Source organism: Hippocampus bargibanti, linkage group LG20 (assembly GCF_051943395.1).
Source record: "Hippocampus bargibanti isolate YZ-2025 linkage group LG20, ASM5194339v1, whole genome shotgun sequence".
Lineage (NCBI taxonomy): Eukaryota > Metazoa > Chordata > Actinopteri > Syngnathiformes > Syngnathidae > Hippocampus > Hippocampus bargibanti.
In genome coordinates, this window is record NC_142753.1 from 9236645 (window position 1) to 9260168 (window position 23524).

Consider the following 23524-nt stretch of genomic DNA (forward strand, 5'->3'; position numbering starts at 1 on the left):
TCCCGTCATCAGCATGGAGAGGACGCCGAGCAGTCCACATCATGGAACCAACAAATCGAACTCTTCGTCTTGTGACCGAAGCAACTCAACGAGAAAAGCTGGCGGGCGGACAGGGTCGTCGAGCCCCGGCTGCGGTCCCCAGCGCGGCCCAGCGGGGGAAGGAGACGGCCGGGGGGCTTTCCTGGGGAACAGTGCCAGTTCTTCTCAGCAGCAACAGTGTCGGAGGCGACAAATGGAAGGAGTTCTCAGCAAGTACACGAATCTCATCCAAGGCTGGCAGAACAGGTAAATAAAATCGCTTGTGGAAGTTAACTCACTTTTTTTTGTGTGTGAATGGTTTGTTGTTGCTACTGTGGGGGGGGGGGGGGCATTTAAATTTCAGAATCAGAATCAGAATACCTTTATTCGTCCCGCAATGGGGAAATTTGCAGTCCACAGCAGCAATTGAAGAGGGAGGGGAGCGGAAAATTTGTTGTTTATTCCTAGTTTATTTCAGAGAAAGTCATCCTCATTCGAAGTGTTCTTTATGCCAAACAATCACATTCAACAACATACTAAAATTATATACAGTTTGTAATTCCAAATCTTTTGATAAAAAGTACATTTTCTTATTATTTTGTGTTGTGGTGGGAGGACGGACGCGAGTGAAATATGCCACTTACAGATATGCTCCTCTCTAAGTGGCCTTCTGCCACTATGAACTGTTGATGATGTGGAAGTACAGTGATACCTTGGCTTACGAACTTAATTGGTTCCCAGTCAGTGTGTAAGGCGGAAAGTGTGTATCCCAAAAAATAATTTCCCATGGGAAAAATCCAGCCTCTACTGTAGCGCCTTATAATGTGGTGTGCCTTATATTTATCTATTATATTTGTAAAACATTTTTCATTCATTGAAGGTGCACCTTTAATTTAGTCCAATGAGCCTTATACATGGAAAACGTTTGAAAACACCATTCATTGGGGGTGCGCCTTATACTCTGGTGCGCCTTATACACAGTATATCGTGCTTTAATAATAGCTATAGCTATTACAAAAGCGCTAACGTGGACAAACGGCAAATGCTGCCCGCCCTTGTAGAAGGGAAAGACATTGCGAGAGCTCTGATCAGTGCTTTATCGACACCCCCCGCAAGCTAAAACAAATTCTGAATAAATTCAGGAAAGGCAGCAAATGAGTTTAGTCATGATGAGGCTCTGGATTGCAAATCAATACTGCAATTGTACGTGGGGAGGGGTGGGGAAGCATTGATTATCAATTTCAGCCAAGGGAAAAGAATGCACGGCACAAGGAGAGCGCAAGGACGATCACTGTGGTGACACTCACAATCTCAAAGATGTCAAAATGAAAATTATAAAGAGCAATACATTGGGGAGACTAAACAAATTCTCTAAAAAAGACTTTATCAACATCGCAGGGATAATACTAGTAGGCCTCAATCGGCAGTACCGATGCACCTAAAAGCTAGCAACCACTCATTTGACGACAATGAGGTGAAAATCTTAGCGAGAGAACATAGATGGTTAGAAAGGGGAGTAAAAGAAGCGATTTTCATAAAACAGCAAAGTCCTTCACTAAAACGCCATGGTGGGGTGAGGTTCAATTTGGATCATTCGTACAACAGACTTCTTAGGCAACATAGACTTAGGCCTTAGTAAATTAAATGCTTGCCTTCCTAACCTAATTTTTTTATTCTTTTTTTTTTTCCCCCTCCCAGATACTTTGTCTTAGATCCAGATTTGGGACTACTACTGTACTATGTCAATGAGCAAGGAATGAACCAAAAGCCACGAGGGTCCCTCCCCTTGATCGGAGCCACGGTGACTCCCAGCGATGACGTTCCGCATATGTTCGTTGTCAGCGCTGTCAACGGAGAGCTGTACAAACTCCGAGGTAACCACGCGCCGGTTGTGTTTTATTGAGGAGGTACACGTCATTGTTTTTTTTTTTTTTTTTTTTTTAAACTCATTCACTTCCAGACATGTGCAAAAATGTGGCCACTCCAGTGCCAGGGTTTTTGTCATTTTCACTCGAATTGCACGGCCCACATAATATTCAGTTTTAGGACGACATAAACATTCAATTCAGCGTTAGGTATCTTAGAAACTCTTCTTTCATCAGAAGAAAAGAGTAAATTATAGTAAGTTATATGGGTTTGGAGTTATCTGAGCGTAAAATAGGGGCAAAATACAATACATTCCATAGATGGATATTTTGTTTTAATTTTTTTATTTTATTTTACTGTTGCTGAACTCTAACCACTGAAAACGCTCTGCCCCCTCATTCTCTTCGGGGAAGGATTTCAAAACAAGAACAACTTGGCCTATATTCCCTGAATAACTCAACGGTTTGTGTGTATCGAGCGAAGGCGAATCAATGATCCCACTGAGGAAATACCCAAAGAAAAAAAAAAAGTATTTGATGCATGTTAAACAAAGCACAGACAGTTTAAATCCCAACAGGTAGAAAGGAAAGTATTTTCGCTCACATGAGCCGCCTCAACGTTCAAGTCATGAAGATTAGCCATTGTGCTCAGATTTGGTTTTTGGTTACCATAGGAACCCGCCCACCCCCCCCCATCCTCCCCACACTGAAATCCTAATCCGGGAGGGGAAGAGCAGAACTTTAAAGTTCAGCGGGGAGTCATTTTTCCCAACTTTTACCAGCTTAGAAAAGTCTCTTTTCGTCAATGGATGCTACAGCTTCGTGTTAGCTTTCAACATTTAGCTTGTAGCAGACGTGCTCATTTCACCATGACGTCCCTGATCCACTGGAGAAAAGGACGCTTTGATTGTCTCTTTCATCTAGAACTGCTTCATGCAACAAAGAGGGTGCAGAAAGTGCTTACGAATGAATGACTGTCTTTGTGTCGTCATATTATTTATTAGTTTTTTTGTTCTTTTGACTTCAAAATAGCGCCGCGAGAGTGGCTACCTTTCCAGCAGCTCCTGTATTTTTTCTACTTCTTCCTTTCCTTTCCTCTTCCTTCCAAATCTCTCTTCTCTTCCCCCAAAAATGCAAATTAATATTCTTATTCAACACATCCCCCCCCAATGCATGAGCTATCAGCCGATGAAGAAACTTGTTCCAGCTCGTCCTGAGCTCCTCAGACCATCCTTAATTCAATTCCCGAGGTTCATCAGTGCAATTGCACCGCATAAAGGAAAACGGATGGCATCGCTCAATGGACACGGGGACTTCTTTTTCGCTACATTGCGTCCTGACTGTGAACTGCTGGAATCATTTATTACATGCATAGGCCGTCAAAGCCTGTCAATTAACTTTGAATGTTTCTCTCTCTCTCTTTTTTTCAGCCTCTGATGCCAAAGAGCAGCAGTATTGGGTTAGCCAGCTCCAAGCATGTGCCAGGCGACATTCAGACTGCAGTGCCAAGGTTAAATAAATAAATACAAATAAATAAATACATTAATAAATACATCCATATATACATACATAAAAACATACATACATAAATGAATAAATGCAAACCAAAATAAATAAATAAATACATCCATAAATACATACATAAAAACATACATACATAAATCAATAAATGCATACAAAAATAAATAAATACATACATAAAAACATACATACATAAATCAATAAATGCATACAAAAATAAATAAATACATCCATAAATACACATAAATAAATACATGCATAAATACATCCATAAATGCACATAAATACATCCATAAATACATACATGAATGCATACATATATACATACTTAAATACATACATACATATTTACATGCATACATAGATGCATACATAAATGCATAAATAAATAAATGTATGAAATAATTAACTCATTCACTGCCGGACGATGTGCAAAAATGTTTCCACTCCAGTGCCAGGGTTTTTGTCATTTTCACTCAAATTGCAGGACCCACAGAATAATAAGTTTTAGGACTAGGATAGTTTTAGGACTACATAAACATTCAATGCAGCGTAAGAAACCTTAGATATGAGGAAAAAAAAGAGTTAATTCCTAAGTTATATGAGAGTTATATGAGCTTGAAATGATGGCGGCTGTCCAATATACATTGCAATACATACATATTGGTTTATATAGCACTTGAACAAAGCCGAAGCTGTAACAATGCGCTAACACATCCCCTAGTGGAAGGGAAAAACACCGTCAGAGGTCTGACCAGCGCTTTATCGGCACCCCTTGCAAGAAAAAACAAAACTCAAACAAATTTGGGAATGGCGCTCGACGTCATACTCTTCAATTCACGAATAAATTCAGGAATGGCAGCGAATGAGTTAATAAAAGCCACAAAATAGCTTCTACCGCTTTGACACTCAACAATCAACGACTTGTTTGTGTCATCTTTCGCCTCCCCGTCTTCTTTTCTTTCTTTCCCGTGTCTGTGTTGTTTTCAGGTCAGGAAGTTGAAGGGCTCCGATGAACACCTGAGCGCAGAAGTATCCGCAGGAGGACAAGATGTGCTGGTGAGTCACCACAAAATAAACACTGACTTTCTTATTAAAGATGCACGCTGCTTTATTTCAACTCGTAACATCTTGCGTGTGTTTGATGTACTCTTCTGTGACGGATTGTACCGTCACACGCTTATTAAAGATCATTGTTTAGCTTTTATAGCGACCAGACAGATGCTGGAGGAAATAAGATGGGCAAACAATTGAAAAGTGTACTTTGGTCTTGCCGTCTGCACCACCATATCTTGAGTGTTTTTTTCTGCTGACGTGTATGTGCTGCTACCGCTCGGGTTTAAAAAAAAAAACAATATCTAAAAAAAACTGAAATTGTGGAGGTGCTCATCAGGAGAATAAACTAGCTTGCAAATAGAACGTCAAGTAATCAAATCGATAAACTGATTTACTCATTCGCTGCCAATCCAGAATTTGTTAAGGTTTATTTTTTTTCTTGCGGGGGTGCCAATAAAGCGCTGGTCAGACCTCTGGCAATGTTTTTCCCCTTCCACAAGAGGGCAGCGTTTGCCTTTTGTCCATGTTAGCGCTTTGTTGACGGCTTCAGCTGTTGTTAAAAGCGCTATAGAAACCACTCTATATGTATCGCATTGTATTTTGAACAGCCACCCCCATTTCAAGCTTATATAACTCCAGATCCATATAATTTAGGAATTAACTCTTTTTTTCTTATGAAAGAAGAGAGTCTAAGGTTTCTTACGCTGCATTGAATGTTTATGTAGTCCTAAAACTGAATATTCTGTGGATCCTGCAATTTGAGTGAAAATGAGTGGACACATTTTTGCACATTGTCTGGCAGTGAATGAGTTAATAAAAGTTGTTTATTTTCATTATTTTTGTTTACTTGTCTTCTTTTCTTTAGGGCTCCTCATCGTCTGGTCGCACCCGTAGCTTCTCCCTCCTCCCACACCTGACGCCGACTTCATCGCCGGCTTCTCAGAGGCAACTGGCCCACACGTCTTCGCCGGGCAACATCGTCACAATCACCCATCACAAATCGCCGGCTGCGGCGCGGCGGGCTAAAAATCAGTACCCGGGACGGCTCATGGATATCAAAGAGGTGCGTTGCCCGAAAATATGAGACCCTGCACCCGAAATCTGAAAATTATTTGAGGTCTTGCAAATTATAGCGGTTATTTATAGCGGTTGTGTAAAATAGCGCCTCTGAATATTCTATGGATCCTGCAATTTGAGTGAAAATGACAACAACCCTGGCACTAGAGTGGACACATTTTTACACATCATCTGGCAGTAAATGAGTTAATGACTCGGGGGGGGGGGGGAATAAATTGCCCATAAATCTGTACCCTGAGATCTTGTGTAGGGATAAAATTTGTCACCTTTCGTCCATCCCTTGACTGCGCGGCGGCGGGAGTCAGACCACGTGACCCCCCCCATCCCGCTCACCCCCTTTTCTCAACCAGCTTGTCACAGCCGACTGATGTTGAGCTCATCAAACAGCGGCGCGATGCCCCGTGCACTCGCCTCGCCGTGTTGGAGCTGGATCATCGGGGTGAGGCTATTTCTGGAAGCGGCGCTGATTTCGTCTGCTCCTTTTTTTTGGCCGTTTTTGGTCATCCTTTAATGTTTTTGTCACCTGCAAAATGTCATGTAATGGCATCTCGATATAATAATTTAGCACACGTTACTAATTCATGGTATGTTCATTAACGGGGGAAACTCGGAGCTCTGTTTGGTTATATTTAGATTTTTATACCAACTGTAAGCTCTCAGTCGTACAATAGTGATCCATCGATGAGAAGGTTTCTTCAGCCGTCGTCATCTGTACTTCTAGAAGCTATTTTCATAAAACAGCAAAACCCTTCACTAAATCGCCATGGTGGGGTGAGGTTCAATTCGGATCGTTCATACAACAGACTTCTGAGGCAACATAGGCTTAGTTATGTTGATGAAGTGATACCAGATCAAATGGGGCAATCAGTCCAGTCATAGACCCCATACTCAGTCAGGACAATAGAAGTAATCAGTGTAGCCGCAGGGAGTAGTCCTCTGCTCCCCTCAACCTGAGATATATATATATATATATATATATATATATATATATATATATGGTCAAAACGACCAGCAAAAGATTTTTTTCGCTGACGAAGCCTCTTGGATAAGAAGCGAAACGTCCGACACCTTCAAAGAAGTACAGATGACGGCTGAAGAAACCTTCTCATTGCTTTTCATACCAAGTTGGATTCTGTCTCACAAAGGTCACCAATGCTGATAATGAGACAGGTGTCAACGCCATTGTTTGTCTGCATTGAAGTGAAAGTGAATACAACTCAGAGCTAACGATTATCTTTGCGCTTGAAAGCATCTTTTACGTCGAAAATGTGTCGCAGCTCAGCCCTGGTGGTTTTTTTTTAGTGCTTCCGAAATAGCATCTTGTGCACCCACTACAGATGTGCTTGTCAAGTACGCGTAAAAGACGAGGTGTGGGCGGCGATCATATGCAATATTAATGACGCCAAGATTAGCAACCGGCATACATTAGCGCAGAGAAAAGCCGATTACCCACACGGAGGAGGAAACTTTGTGCTTTTATGACGCATTTAGATCCTAGTGGGTTTTTCACACTGGAGGAAATCTCAAACTCAGACATGTTTTGTCACCGCGGGGGGTCTTGTTTGAAAAGTTTCTACCGCTATTTTTGGCAGATGAGGAGACACTATCAGGATGCTTCGCCGTGTGTGTTTTAAACGTATATACAGGTAACATCTGACTTACGACCACCCGTACTTACAACCACGACCTCCAGACTCTATTTTTAAAATTTTAATTCTACACCTGGCGCCGCAACGCGCTAGCAGGCCGGCAACGTGTACGCTAATTTTAGCCAGCAAGCTAGCATCTCCGTCTCGTACAGCAATCGACCGTGTGATGGCACCAGAGGGGGGAGTTTGCGAGTCATTTAGCCTCTGAGTCTCTATTCAACATTTTGAATGGATTTCGACTTACGACCATTTTGACTTACGACCGTTTGGTCGGAACGAAACTCTGTCGTAAGTTGGATGTTACCTGTATACAAGGGAAAAATAAATGATAATAGTCAATGGCAATGCGTGCTTATTTCAGTCACTGGTAGACAACGTGCAAAAATGTGTCTACTCCAGTGCCAGGGTTGTTATCATTTTCACTCAAATTGCAGGAACCATAGAATATTGATTTTTAGGACTACATAAACATTCAATATAGCGTAATAAATCTTAGACTCTCTTCTTTCATCAGAATGAAAGAGTTAATTCCTAATATGCATCTGGAGTTATCTAATGAATTAAGATGTTTTTTTTTTTTGGAGTACTAATCACCGGTTGTTCCGCCGCCGTCCCTTCAGATGATGTTCCAGGCCGAGGGGCAACAAAAGACCTTGGTCCAGTCCATCGACTCGCTACCCACCAAAGGCGCCGTCTCCTGTTTGGATCAGGACTTGCTGCTGCTCAAAGCCACGTCGGCCGCTACGCTCAGCTGCCTGGGGGAGTGCCTGAATATCCTCCAACAGAGCCACAGCCAGGCGCCGCCTTTATCTCAGGCTACTCATCGCAACAACGCCATCCATGGAGCTCCTATCGGTGAGTCATCATCGGGCTCCGTACTCCGGACTGCGTGAAGCTCCTCCCAGTCCTCCTTTTTGTCTACTTCTTTAGAAGTCTGTCAGACGTCCATAACCTCACACTCTATTTGGATAGCTTGTACAGTGAATAGAAGAAGTTTACAGTATCCACTTTAAAGGACAACCGACGCCTCCCGGACAAGCTGTGTCCATAATTTGTAAAATCACAATCCGGAAGTCTTGTTTTTGAGTTGGTGACGAGTCCGTACGTTACGTCACTGAAGGAACGCCCCTGAACGAAAAAAAAGGACACATTGTAGCAGTCCTTCTATCACGTCAATGCATTTGGCTGTACTTGGCTGGTCTGAAAACTTCGTGTAGCACCAAAAAAGAGGCAGAAGAAGGCGGCAAAGCTCCATGTAAGGAATTAATCAGACTGTGGAAACGGGCTGATTAATTCCTTAATAATAATACATTTAATTTCTAAGCGCCTTTCAAAACCCTTCAGGACACTTTACAGTCACGGGATAAGAATTATTATATATATATTTTTTTTTGTGCGGGTGAGCAGCGGCAGCCATTCGCGCCAGTGTTCACTCCACCCGGAAGTAACACAGCAGCAAAGTTATGAAAGGAAGAGGAAAGGAAAAAAAGAAGCTGCTGGAAAGGCAGCCATGACCTCTGGCAATGTTTTTTTCTTTTCCACAAGGGGGCAGCATTTCCCTTTTTTCCATGTTAGCGCTTTGCTCCAGCTTCAGCTGCTCTTAAAACGCTATATAAAGCAATATGGATGTATCGCATTGTATTTTGGACAGCCGCCCTCATTTCACGCTCATATAACTCCAAATCCATATAATTTAGGCATTAACTCTTTTTTTTTCTGATGAAAGAAGAGAGTCTAATGTTTCTAACGCCGTATTAAATGTTTATAAAATTCAATATTCTGCGATTCGAGTGACGATGATAAAAACCCTGGCACGGGATTAGACACATTATTGCACATTGTGTGGCATTGAATGAGTTAAAATGGAATGTTGGGCTTCGTCAAAAGTAGAGGAAATGATTTAATTAAATTCAAATGACCAGTTTATGCTAACGCATAATCTTCAAGCTTCTGCTTCACAGAAACAAAATTGCCTCTCACACATACACAGCAGATGCAATTTCCTGTTGTCTCGTTCGTCGTCTCCGTCAATCCAACCAGCGCCTTTCCGATTAATTTACAAAATCAAATATCAAATGTCAGAATTAATCCCCCGTGTCATTATCATTCCCAGCCACGCCGTCCATTTCCCACTTTGGCTTTGACCTCTGACACAATCTCATGGCTCTCAGATAGCGGCCATCCCGTGTGGACGCTACCAAAGTCACCCTCAGGGCAGCATCTGAAAAACGGCGGCCTGACTCCTCTGCGCTCTGCCGAGTCCTCGCCAGCCCTCGGGGAAAGAAATCTGTCGCACGATGCAGAGGTGAGGAAATAAAAATAGCTGTCGTTTGACGTCATACTCTCCAATACGTTTTTCCTCGTGGTGTCATTTCCAATTTATACCAGCAGAGGTCAGCAACTGTCTTTGTGTCCGCGTATGATTTTCATTCCATCTCGCTTTGCGTTTGGAAGTGAAGCTGGGCAATAGAGAGAGAGAGAGAGAAAAAAAAGCGTGAACACGTGCAGGAAACAGAAGCAGAAAGAAAACGTGGTCATGGATGCGAAGACAGTTGGGGTAAAGAGCGTGACTGTGATGTCACAGGGGAGGAAGAAGGAAATAGGGGGGGGGGCAGTGGCAAAGGAAAAATTGTGTGACGGCGCAGTAGAAGGAAACACAATACTAATTGGACTAATTGCTTACTTTGATTGGTTTATTATATTTGTAAAGCTGCCTTGAGCTTGTGTGCTATGCAAATTAGAGTATTAACTCATTCACTGCCAGACAATGTGCAAAAAGGTGTCCACTCCAGTGCCAGCGTTTTTGTCATTGTCACTCAAATTCCAGGACCCACGGAATATTGAGTTTTAGGACTACGTAAACATTCAATACAGCGTTAAACTTTAGACTCTTGTTTCATCAGAAAAAAATAGTTAATTCCTAAGTTATATGGGTCTGGAGTTATATGAGCTTGAAATGGGGGCGGCTGTCCATAATACAATGCAATACGTACATATTGCACAGAATATTGAGTTTTAGGATGACACAAACATCCAATACAGCGTTAGAAACCTTAGACGCTTTTCTTTCATCAGGAAAAAAAGTTGATTCCTAAATTATATGGGTCTGGAGTTATATGAGCTTGAAATGGGGGCGGCTGTCCATAATACAATGCAATATTGGTTTATATAGCGCTTTAACAACAGCTGAAACTGGAACAAAGCGCTAACATGGAAAAAAAGGGAAATGCTTCCCCCTTGTGGAAAGGAAAAAAAAACATTGCCAGAGGCCATGGCCAGCGCTTTATCAACACCCAAGCATGAGAAAAAAATAAACAAAACCCGAACAAATTTGGGAATGGCAGTGAATGAGTTACAACACATCGGAATAAAGAAGTCTCAAATTGTGGCGAAAAAAACACACACCAAAAAAATCTATTTTTAGCAAACTGTCACGCAGTGACGAGGAGTCAACAAAATGAAGGAGGGGGGAATCCAAGATGGAGGAGGAGAAAAAGTGATGTCACGAGAGAAAATCCAAGGGAGGGCAGAACTGAGAAGGAGGGAGGACCAAATCACATGCACGCGGCAATTGGGGGTGGGATCGCGCCATTCGGGGGTGATGGGAAGAAGCAGAAGGCGACGTTACTGCATGGGACCTTGTTTCCAGCACCTTTTTTTTCCAAGAGGGGGCAGCATGGTGGGGATTTACCAGCACTTGAAAAACAACTTTAATCCTATTCAAGGGGTTCGCTGGTGTTAAGGCAACTCCCTTTGATATATATCTATATTTTTTTGTCCTTTTATGGCGATGAAGTCCACTTGTATGCAAGTCAAGCGTTTACATCAAGACGTAAGTGTTCAAAAAGCTTGTTTTTGCATGTTGAATGAATGCATGAGCGTCACCAATTCATTTTTTGGGGAGTAAACATATATGGGAGGGGAAGAGGTTTCCCGTGACATTCGATAGGATCGCTTAAAGGACAACCGACACCTCCAAACAAATTGCCTCCATAATTTGTAAAATCACTTGAAATGACTTCTACTGAGCGTATTTTACAAAGTTTCCATAGCATATAGCTATATTTTATGTTTTAAGACTCGCGCTGAATATTCAGGAAGTCTTGTTTTCGATTTGGTGACGATTCCTGACGTGACGTCACGTCAGGAACGCCCCTGACTGAGAAAGCGACACACAATGCATTTTGGGTACTTTGTTTGGTCTGAAAACTTCGTGTTGATGACGAAATTAGAAGGAAAACACATAAATAACGCGATGGTGAATTGTTGTGTGTTGCACCAAGACTACTATTTGATACTAGTTGACACGAATTCCCAGCAGACAAATCAGCCCATTTCCAATGGAGCTTGGGCGCCATCTTGTGCATTTTATGGAACGCTACATTGGAGTCCTGACGGCTCGAATTGATAACGGAAGAACTTCTTTAATCCATTGCAAACATTTATGCTTTCCTCTTCGGAACTATTTGAATCATATTCATAACTGGATGAGTAACAAGAAAGCATCTTCTCCGAATCTGAACTCTCTGAAGGCATTGTTTTGATTCTGGAGCACGGCAGTGTGTGACCAATAGTGATGTCACGAACAAGGGGGCGGGACTTTCTGAATCTGCCCAGTTCCGAGGTCATTTTGTCGCAATTTTGAGGCACTTTAAGTCATTTTTATTGGTGTTTTGCATTTGACTAAAAATATCATCCTGCGTGTTTTGGGTATTTTAGATGCTGTAAAAAGTTTTTCTGTTGTCAGTTAGGAAACAAAAAAAAATGGTGTCGGTTGTCCTTTAAATTAGGTCATGTTAACATCAATGAAATGCTTCTGGCATATTTTAGCACAAGACACATGATATATAACTATATATATATATATATTTTTTTGTACTTCCTGCGGAGCTTAGTTGAAACAGTTTGCGAATCAGCTGTGCACTTGCCTACGGTTAAGTTAAACAAACAAAAAAGGGAAAGCGGGAGTAGGAAAAAAAACATGGCCACCAGACTTGAATCATCTCCGGCAAAAAATGCTATTGACCCCCTTTGGCGGCAATTTTCCGCCACAGTCAAAAGCCGTTTTAAATTAATCAGAAGCTGTGGAAATTATAACCGTCTCGCTCCTCGCCGTGCACGTCTATAAATATATACCCGACCAACTCCCGGTGCACTTTTGTGCCCGGCCGGGCGGGTTTTTTCGTGTCGCGTGTGTGCGAGGGGAATGAAATATTCAGGTAACATGCAGGCGATTTCTACTGTGTGCGTTTAACAACCCCCACGTCGTGCAATTAGGCATTCAGGCAATCACAAATTCTAGTTTTATTTTTGGAGCTGTGTTGTTATTTCCAGTGGCACTGTCATTAACTCATTCACTGCCAGACAATGTACTATAATGTGTCCCTCAAGCGCCAGGGTTATTGTCATTTTTCACTCAAATTGCAGGTCTCACAGAATATTGAGTTGTAGGACTATGTAAATTCAGTTCAGCGTAAGAAACCTTACTCTTTTCTTTAATTAGAAAAAAATGAGTTAATTCCTAAGTTTAATGGGGTTATCCCTTTAAAAAAATGGTGATATCAAAGGTGACAGCAGATGATATATTGTTGCATTTCTGGTTTCAGGAAGTTAACTTATTCACTGCCAGACGATCTGCAAAAAGGTGTCCACTCTAGTGCCAGGGTTATTGTCATTTTTCACTCAAATTGCAGGTCCCACAGAATATTGAGTTTTAGGACGACATAAACATTCAATGCAGCGTAAGAAATTGTACTCTCTTCTTTCATAAAAAAAGTTAATTCCTAAGTTATATGGGTCCAGAGTTATCTGAGCTTGAAATGGGGGCGGATGCACAAAATACAACACAGTACATTGATTTATGTCGCGATTTAACAACAGCGGAAGCTGTAAACAAAGCGCTAACATGGACAAAAGGGAAATGCTGCCCCCTTGTGGAAGAGGAAAAAAAAAAACCCACAACGAGAGGTCTGACCAGCGCTTTATCGGTACCCAAGCATGGAAAATCAAAATCTGGAAAAAAATCGCGAATGGCGCTTTACGCCATCTTTTCAATTCCCGCATAAATTAGCGAATGGCAGTGAATGAGTTAAAATAAGATCCCCGGCGACGATCTCGCACAAAAAGCAACGATTGCAGGCGAAACGTGGGCGCAAAGAGAGGTTTTTTTTTATTTTGTGGCTAGAGGGCACTTTGTGCATTATACATGACAATCTTTTCTTCTTCTTCTTCTTCATGCCTCTGTCACGTTTCTGCAGGAGATATCAAAGGCATCAGCTCCCGTTTGAGCGCTCGCTCTGTCAGCCTTGGGTTGAACGCCGGCAAAAAAACAAACAAAACAAAAGCGCGCATCTTCGCTTTGCTTTGACCGGTCGGTCACGTGGATCAAAAGGGATGAGGGCAAACAAAAGTGCTTGTATAATGATTTGCTGAAAGCTTTTTGAGAGCAGGGACCTATCAAAGCAAAGGTCTGGCACCCCCAACTGTGTACATTAGGGTTTTGTACATATATATAGAGAGAGAGAGTTACCAGCACATTTTTAGTTCACTGACGAAGCTTTTCGGATGAGGAGCGAAACGACCTTCAAATAAGTCCAAATGACGACTGAAGAAACCTTTTCATCTTCAAACTAACATCTGATTTTGTGTTTTGGTCTGGACAGCACCCGGCGGGGCTGGGAGACATCGGCCATAGCGAGGAAGTGACGGACACGGAGGACAACGAGGAAGAGGAGGACCTGGGCGTGCTGGATGAGCAGAGGAGCGTCATTCTGCACTTGTTGTCCCAGCTCAAACTGGGAATGGACCTCACCAGGGTGAGTTTTGTCATCGTCGCTCTTTTACTTATTAACTGCCATTTCCAAATTCATTCGGGGGGTGCCGATCAAGCTACGGTCAGACCTCTGGCAGCTAACTAATGGATAGCCAACAGCTAGCTAATAGCTAGGCGGGAGTTTGCGAGTCATTTAGCCTCTATTACACATTTTGAATGGATTTTGTGTGTGCTCTGTTTGTTTGTTTTTTTTCCTCCTAGGTGGTGCTGCCGACGTTTATTCTGGAAAAGCGCTCGCTTCTGGAGATGTACGCTAACTTCATGGCCCATCCAGACTTGTTCCTGTCAATCACCGCCGGCGTGACGGCCGAGGAACGCATCGTCCGCTTTGTGGAATACTACCTGACGTCCTTCCACGAGGGGCGGAAGGGCGCTGTTGCCAAAAAGCCCTACAACCCCGTGCTGGGGGAGACCTTCCATTGTTCCTGGGAAGTTCCTCGGGACAAAATCAAACCTTGCGTCCGAGCCAACCACGAGTCGGGGAGCGACGGCGGCTGCTACAGAGTCCGCTTTGTGGCCGAGCAGGTTTCGCATCATCCGCCGGTTTCTGCTTTTTACTGCGAGTGCCGAGAGAGGCGGGTGTGCGTCAACGCGCATGTGTGGACCAAAAGCAAATTCATGGGCATGTCCATCGGGGTGTCCATGGTGGGAGAAGGTGCGTGGGTCTCTTTTAACTCATTCACTGCCATTCATACATTTATTCGCGAATAAATAAATATATAAATGGCATGTTTGGGTGCTGATAAAGCGCTGGTCAGACCTCTGACAATGATTTTCCCCTTCCACAAGGGGGCAGCATTTCCCTTTTTTTTCCCACGTTAGCAAGAACTCTTCTTCATGTCCGATAATACGTTGAGCTTCCTTTCCTCTTGTCTAGGCCTGTTGTGTCTGGCCGAGCACGAGGAGGAGTACGCTTTCTCGCTACCGTCGGCCTACGCCCGCTCCATCCTCACCGTGCCTTGGGTGGAACTGGGAGGAAAAGTGGCCATCAACTGCGCCAAGAGCGGCTACTCGGCTACCGTCACCTTCCACACGAAGCCTTTCTATGGCGGTAAAGTGCACAGGTGGGCCTCACAATGGCGTTTTTTATTATTATTATTGAAGCATGTTAATTCTGAACTCATTCACTGCCGTTCACAAAGTTATTCGGGAATTGAAAATATGACGGAGAGCGCAATTCCCGAATTTGTTCGGGTTTTATTTTTTCATGCTTGGGTGCTGATAAAGCGCTTTTCATTTAAAGAAGGGGGCATCATTTCCCTTTTTTCCATGTTAGCACTTTATTCCAGCTTCAGCTGTTGTTAAAGCGCTATAGAAACCAATATTGCATAGTATTTTGGACAGCCGCCCTCATTTCAAGCTCATATAACTCCAGACTAATTAAGCGCTGGACAGACCTCTGGCAATGTTTTTCCATTCCACAAGGGGGCAGCGTTTGCCTTTTGTCCATGTTAGTGCTTTGTCACAGCTTCACCTGTTGTTAAAGCGCTATATAAACCAATATTGCATTGAATTTTGTACAGCCGCCCCCATTTCAAGCTCAGATAACTCCATGCCTGTATAACTTAGGAATTAAGTCTTTTTTTTTTTCTGAAAGAAAGAATCGAGTCTTAAGGTTTCTTCAGCTGCTTTGAATGTTTATGCAGTCCTAAAAGTCAATATTTTGTGGGTCGTGCAATTTGAGCGAAAATGACAAAAACCCTGGCACTGGCGTGGACACATTCTTGCACGTCGCCTGGCATAATAATAATATATTGTATTTCTAAGCGCCTTTTGCTAACACGCCTTTTGTCCGTCCGTCTTAGAGTGACGGCGGAGGTGAAGCACAACCCGACCAACACCATCGTATGTAAAGCGCAGGGTGAATGGAACGGAACCTTGGAGTTCACCTCCAGCAGCGGCGAAACCAAAGTGATCGACACGGCTAAGCTTCCCGTAACCAGGAAGAAGCTGCGACCGCTCGAGAAACAAGGACGCGCAGAATCCAGGTAACGTCGGACCTAACGGACCGACAGTGCCCACGTGGATTAATTGTGCGCTCGTAGGCGTTTGTGGCAACACGTGACCAAGTCGCTGAAAGATGGCAACTTGGACGAGGCCACAGAACATAAACACGGACTGGAGGAACAACAGAGGACGGACGAGAGACGGAGAGCGGCTGTTAATAAAGCCTGGACACCGAAATACTTCACCAAGGAGGTTAGACGCCCGCACACACCTTCAAACACAGTGTTAGTATTCGAAAAATAGATTTTATTCAACTTGATTTTTTTCATTTGCTATTCAAATAGAGGTAACATCTGACTTACGACCGAGTTCCGTTCCGACCAAACGGTCGTAAGTCAAAATGGTCGTAAGTTGAAATCCATTCAATATGTTGAATAGAGACTCGTAGGTTTACTCTATGAATATTATTTGAAGTACATTCGGGTTGTCTTTTTAAAGATAGAAATATAGTAAAGTCTTGTTATATCGATAGTACTGCTTGTCACGGTGGATTGCTGTGCGAGCGTGAGATGCTGGCTGGCCAAAATTGTCGTACGCGTTGCCGGCCTGCGAGCGCGTAGAATTAACAATTTCAAAATAGGGTCTGGAGGTACGGGTGGTCGTACGTCGAATGTTACCCGTATGCTTCAATGAGTATATTTGGTGTATTTCAATCACTTTTGTATACTTTGGCAATATCGGGCCCCCTCCATTTTAGAGTTTTGGCCCCCTTTTCAGACACAAGGGGGCAAACTGGCCCCCTTTTTTTAATTCCTCAGATGCATCCCTGAAAAGTGTGAAAAGTAAAAGAAAACGACAGTGGTTTGGTGAGGTATAATCCTCCCAAGCATTTCCAGGAGTTAGACTTCATTCGGGAAAAGGTGACAATGACGCGAGTTTGACTTTCATACCAGTCAACCTTGGCTAATAGCTGCTCATATAAATGATTACAATTCCCCTATTAAAGTTGTAGTTATTTAAAATGCTAAAAACGCTAACTAGCGGAAATGCAGACACGCTTACAGCTAAGTCTTTCTGCTTTTAGAAGTTGGCAGGTTTCTGTTTCGGTTCTGGTTTTTTTAACATTCAACATCTCGCAAGTCAAAAAAATGTGACAATATGTTTCAGGGAGAAGGCTGGATGTACCACAATCCTTTATGGAAGTCCACTTGACGGTAAGTGGACGGGTGGAGCAGCTGCTTCTTGAAACTGGCCGGCGGTGATTTTTGAACTCACCCTGTTGCCACGGAGACGGACAGGAAACAAGGAACGATGCCAAAGGGAATGCTGCACGTGAAACAAAGGACAACGCTTATTTTGTACACCATTGCGAGAAGTATTTCAAGCCGTGTCGAGGCCTTTTTTGCACATTCACATTGAAGAAATCTGTCAGCGGTATATTTTTTACATGCTTTTCTTCCATCGATGAAAAGGTTTCTTCAGCCGTCATCTGGACTTCTTTGAAGGTGTCGGACGTTTCTCTTCTTATCCAAGAAGCTTCGTCAGCAAACTAAAGTCTTACTGGTAGTTTCGGCCTTATACATATCCCTACTGTCCAGACGTGGCGGTGCTGGACTCTGCTATGATTGGTCCCTGCTCTCAGGTTGGGGGGGGGGGGGGGGGGGGGGGGGGGGGGGGCAGAGGACTAATCCATGCGGCTCCACTGATTACTTCTATTGTCCTGACTGATGACTGGCCTGATTGCCCAATTTGCCCAAGTATCATCTCATCAGCATAACTAAGCCTATTGTACGAACGATCCAAATTGAACCTCACCCCACCATGGATATATATAGGGCCGAAACTACCAGTAAGACTTTAGGTTGCTGACGAAGCTTCTTGGATAAGAAACGAAACGTCCGACACCTTCAAAGAAGTCCAGATGACGGCTGAAGAAACCTTTTCATCGATGGACCACTCCTGTACGACTGACAGCTTACACAGACGTCACCTAACACAAATAAAACAAGTAGTTTGTAAAGCACTTTTACGAAAGGATACACTTTTTATAATCTTTGGATCTGTCTGCCAATCAGGGTGGTCCATCCAGAAAGACATAAATGTGAACTTATCTGGCCAAATTTACTCGATCAATATTATATGAAGTACATTCGGGTTGACTTTTTAAAGATCGAAATATATTGGGTTTAATTGCAAACAGCTTTGATTGTTTTTGTCTGCACATTTGAATGTATCCAGACATTTGTTTATGGGTTTATCCCCATCTTATTGTATACTTTATATATGTGTGTTATATTATTTAGAGTTTAGTTTCCATCAAGGCCTGAGTCTGTCAAACTAAGTACATGAATTGCAAGTTACATCGCATAGTTGATACTTAAAAATATGACATTTATCCTGATTAGGGGTAGCTGGGTGGGGACTTTTTCCTGACATGTTGTCAAGTCTTCCCAAATCCTCAAATAGTCACGTTTGTGGCAGGGTTGACATCAACATTACTGCATTTGCTTACTTTTTGTCTTATTAAATGTAATTTCTTACTGAAGAAGATGAAATTCTGGGTTGAGTAAATGGTTGTTTTCGACACCAGAACGATTGGTCCCGCGACCTTATTTAAGTCGGTGTAATAATATATATATATATATGTGTGTATGTGTGTTTATATGTACATGTGTATGTGTGTGTGTATATATATGATGTATATGTATGTATATATGGTGTGTATATATGTATATATATGGTGTGTATATATGTATGTATATGTGAATGTTTGTGTATGTATATATATATATATATATATATATATATATATATATATATATATATATATATGTGTGTGTGTATATATATATGTGAGTATGTATATATGTGTATGTATGTATATATGTGTATGTATGTATATATGTGTATGTATGTATGTATGTATATGTATGTATGTGTGTATGTATGTGTATGTATATATATATGTATGTATATATATATGTATGTATGTGTTTATGTATGTATGTATATATACGTATATGTGTATTTATATGTATGTATATATGTATATGTGTATATGTATGTATGTATATGTATGTATGTATGTGTATATGTATGTATGTGTATGTATATATGTATGTGTGTATGTATGTATGTATGTGTTTATGTATGTATATATACGTATATGTATTTATGTATATGTGTATGTATATATGTGTGTATGTATATATACGTATATATTTATACATACGTATATGTGTATATGTCTTCCGTCTTACTATAGATGGTGGTTTTTTTAATGCTAAAAACGCCTTACTATCCATGGTCGTTTTTTTGGGGGCAAAAAAACGGCTTACTAAACATGGTCGTTTTTTTTATGCTAAAAACGCCTTACTAAACATGGTCGTTTTTACCGCTAAAAATGCCTTACTATACATGGTCGTTTTTTTCGTCTAAAAACGCCTTACTATACATGGTCGTTTTTTTGGGGCAAAAAAAACGCCTTACTATACATGGTCGTTTTTTGGGCTAAAAATGCCTTACTATACATGGTCATTTTTTACGCTAAAAACGCCTTACTATACATGGTCGTTTTTTTGGGGCAAAAAAACGGCTTACTAAACATGGTCGTTTTTTTTATGCTAAAAACGCCTTACTAAACATGGTCGTTTTTACCGCTAAAAATGCCTTACTATACATGGTCGTTTTTTTCGTCTAAAAACGCCTTACTATACATGGTCGTTTTTTGGGCTAAAAACGCCTTACTATACATGGTCGTTTTTTTTGGGGCAAAAAAACGGCTTACTAAACATGGTCGTTTTTTTTATGCTAAAAACGCCTTACTAAACATGGTCGTTTTTACCGCTAAAAATGCCTTACTATACATGGTCGTTTTTTTCGTCTAAAAACGCCTTACTATACATGGTCGTTTTTTTGGGCTAAAAACGCCTTACTATACATGGTCGTTTTTTTGGGGCAAAAAAACGGCTTACTATACATGGTGGTTTTTTTATGCTAAAAATGCCTTACTATACATGGTCATTTTTTAATGCTAAAAACGCCTTACTAAACATGGTCGTTTTTCCCGCTAAAAACGCCTTACTATACATGGTTGTTTTTTTCGGCTAAAAACGCCTTACTATACATGGTGGTTTTTTGGGCTAAAAATGCCTTACTATACATGGTTGTTTTTTTTTTCAGCTAAAAACGCCTTACTATACATGGTCGTTTTTTCCACTAAAAACGCCTTACTATACATGTATAGTGCCACTTAGCAGTTTTTTTGACAACGATACTAGTGCAGCGTGTTCTACCGAAAACAAATTCCTTGTGTGTCCTACATACTTGGCAATAAAGATGATTCTGATTCTGATTCTGATGGTTGTTTTTTTCGGCTAAAAACGCCTTACTATACATGGTCGTTTTTATCGTCTAAAAACGCCTTACTATACATGGTCGTTTTTTGGGCTAAAAATGCCTTACTATACATGGTTGTTTTTTTTTTCCAGCTAAAAACGCCTTACTATACATGGTCGTTTTTCCCGCTAAAAACGCCTTACTATACATGGTCGTTTTTCCCGCTAAAAACGCCTTACTATACATGGTCGTTTTTATCGTCTAAAAACGCCTTACTATACATGGTCGTTTTTTTGGGCTAAAAATGCCTTACTATACATGGTTGGTTTTTTTTTCAGCTAAAAACGCCTTACTATACATGGTCGTTTTTTCCGCTAAAAACGCCTTACTATACATGGTCGTTTTTATCGTCTAAAAACGCCTTACTATACATGGTCGTTTTTCCCGCTAAAAACGCCTTACTATACATGGTTGTTTTTTTCGGCTAAAAACGCCTTACTATACATGGTGGTTTTTTGGGCTAAAAATGCCTTACTATACATGGTCGTTTTTTCCACTAAAAACGCCTTACTATACATGGTTGTTTTTTTCGGCTAAAAACGCCTTACTATACATGGTCGTTTTTATCGTCTAAAAACGCCTTACTATACATGGTCGTTTTTTGGGCTAAAAATGCCTTACTATACATGGTTGTTTTTTTCAGCTAAAAATGCCTTACTATACATGGTTGTTTTTTTCGGCTAAAAACGCCTTACTATACATGGTCGTTTTTATCGTCTAAAAACGCCTTACTATACATGGTGGTTTTTTGGGCTAAAAATGCCTTACTATATACATGGTCGTTTTTTCCACTAAAAACGCTACTATACATGGTGGTTTTTTTCGGCTAAAAACGCCTTACTATCCATGGTCGTTTTTTTCGGCTAAAAACGCCTTACTATACATGGTGGTTTTTTTCGGCTAAAAACGCCTTACTATCCATGGTCGTTTTTTTCGGCTAAAAACGCCTTACTATACATGGTCATTTTTTTGGGCTAAAAACGCCTTACTATACATGGTTGTTTTTTTTTGGCTAAAAACGCCTTACTATACATGGTCGTTTTTTTCGGCTAAAAACGCCTTACTATCCATGGTCGTTTTTTTCGGCTAAAAACACCATACTATACATGGTTGTTTTTTTGGGCTAAAAATGCCTTACTATACATGGTTGTTTTTTTCGGCTAAAAACGCCTTACTATACATGGTCGTTTTTATCGTCTAAAAACGCCTTACTATACATGGTCGTTTTTATCGTCTAAAAACGCCTTACTATACATGGTCGTTTTTTGGGCTAAAAATGCCATACTATACATGGTTGTTTTTTTCGGCTAAAAACGCCTTACTATACATGGTTGTTTTTTCCACTAAAAACGCCTTACTATACATGGTCGTTTTTCCCGCTAAAAACGCCTTACTATACATGGTTGTTTTTTTCGGCTAAAAACGCCTTACTATACATGGTGGTTTTTTGGGCTAAAAATGCCTTACTATACATGGTCGTTTTTTCCACTAAAAACGCCTTACTATACATGGTTGTTTTTTTCGGCTAAAAACGCCTTACTATACATGGTGGTTTTTTCAGCTAAAAACGCCTTACTATACATGGTCGTTTTTTCCACTAAAAACGCCTTACTATACATGGTTGTTTTTTTCGGCTAAAAACGCCTTACTATACATGGTGGTTTTTTTCGGCTAAAAACGCCTTACTATACATGGTCGTTTTTTTCGGCTAAAAACGCCTTACTATACATGGTCGTTTTTTTCGGCTAAAAACGCCTTACTATACATGGTCGTTTTTTTGGGCTAAAAATGCCTTACTATACATGGTTGTTTTTTGGGCTAAAAATGCCTTACTATACATGGTCGTTTTTTCCGGCTAAAAACGCCTTACTATACATGGTCGTTTTTTCAGCTAAAAACGCCTTACTATACATGGTCGTTTTTTCCACTAAAAACGCCTTACTATACATGGTTGTTTTTTTCGGCTAAAAACGCCTTACTATACATGGTGGTTTTTTTCACTAAAAACGCCTTACTATACATGGTCCTTTTTTTGGGGCTAAAAACGCCTTACTATACATGGTCGTTTTTATCGTCTAAAAACGCCTTACTATACATGGTCGTTTTTATCGTCTAAAAACGCCTTATTATACATGGTCGTTTTTCCCGCTAAAAACGCCTTACTATACATGGTTGTTTTTTTCGGCTAAAAACGCCTTACTATACATGGTCTTTTTTTTGAGCTAAAAATGCCTTACTATACATGGTCGTTTTTTGGGCTAAAAACGCCTTACTATACATGGTTGTTTTTTTGGGCTAAAAACGCCTTACTATACATGGTCCTTTTTTTGGGGCAAAAAAACGCCTTACTATACATGGTCGTTTTTTTGGGCTAAAAACGCCTTACTATACATGGTTGTTTTTTTCAGCTAAAAACGCCTTACTATACATGGTCGTTTTTTTGGGCTAAAAACGCCTTACTATACATGGTTGTTTTTTTCAGCTAAAAACGCCTTAGTATACATGGTCGTTTTTTGGGTTTTTCGGCTAAAAACGCCTTACTATACATGGTGGTTTTTTTCGGCTAAAAACGCCTTACTATACATGGTCGTTTTTTTGGGCTAAAAACGCCTTACTATACATGGTCGTTTTTTTGGGCTAAAAACGCCTTACTATACATGGTCGTTTTTTTGGGCTAAAAACGCCTTACTATACATGGTTGTTTTTTTCGGCTAAAAACGCCTTAGTATACATGGTCGTTTTTTGGGCTAAAAATGTCTTACTATACATGGTTGTTTTTTTCGGCTAAAAACGCCTTACTATACATGGTCGTTTTTATCGTCTAAAAACGCCTTACTATACATGGTGGTTTTTTGGGCTAAAAATGCCTTACTATATACATGGTCGTTTTTTCCACTAAAAACGCTACTATACATGGTGGTTTTTTTCGGCTAAAAACGCCTTACTATCCATGGTCGTTTTTTTCGGCTAAAAACGCCTTACTATACATGGTGGTTTTTTTCGGCTAAAAACGCCTTACTATCCATGGTCGTTTTTTTCGGCTAAAAACGCCTTACTATACATGGTCATTTTTTTGGGCTAAAAACGCCTTACTATACATGGTTGTTTTTTTTGGCTAAAAACGCCTTACTATACATGGTCGTTTTTTTCGGCTAAAAACG

The 23524-nt window shown here is 41.0% G+C and overlaps 1 protein-coding gene and 1 long non-coding RNA gene across 2 annotated transcripts in view; one reads left to right on the top strand and one right to left on the bottom strand.

Annotated features, from left to right (window-relative positions):
- Positions 1 to 17271, top strand: osbpl10a (oxysterol binding protein-like 10a). Its single transcript, XM_089022850.1, has 13 exons — positions 1 to 285; positions 1717 to 1892; positions 3314 to 3393; positions 4395 to 4463; positions 5326 to 5523; positions 7807 to 8041; positions 9358 to 9491; positions 13849 to 14001; positions 14220 to 14673; positions 14896 to 15082; positions 15824 to 16006; positions 16064 to 16217; positions 17133 to 17271. The coding sequence occupies exons 1-13, from the start codon at positions 14 to 16 to the stop codon at positions 17175 to 17177; spliced, it is 2340 nt and encodes a 779-aa protein (XP_088878976.1). The 5' UTR covers positions 1 to 13; the 3' UTR covers positions 17178 to 17271.
- Positions 17151 to 23524, bottom strand: part of LOC148883073 (uncharacterized) — a 13220-nt gene continuing 6846 nt past the window's right edge. The window contains exon 4 of the long non-coding RNA XR_016118569.1: positions 17151 to 17291. This is a non-coding gene — a long non-coding RNA (uncharacterized LOC148883073). The remainder of the gene's footprint in view (positions 17292 to 23524) is intronic.

Coding starts and splice junctions, on each gene's coding strand:
- osbpl10a (XM_089022850.1), top strand. CDS start 14: ATGGAGAGGACGCCGAGCAGTCCACATCATGGAACCAACAAATCGAAC. Junction 14,674..14,895: donor GGTGTCCATGGTGGGAGAAG/GTGCGTGGGTCT, acceptor CCTCTTGTCTAG/GCCTGTTGTGTCTGGCCGAG. Junction 16,007..16,063: donor CAAGGACGCGCAGAATCCAG/GTAACGTCGGAC, acceptor GTGCGCTCGTAG/GCGTTTGTGGCAACACGTGA.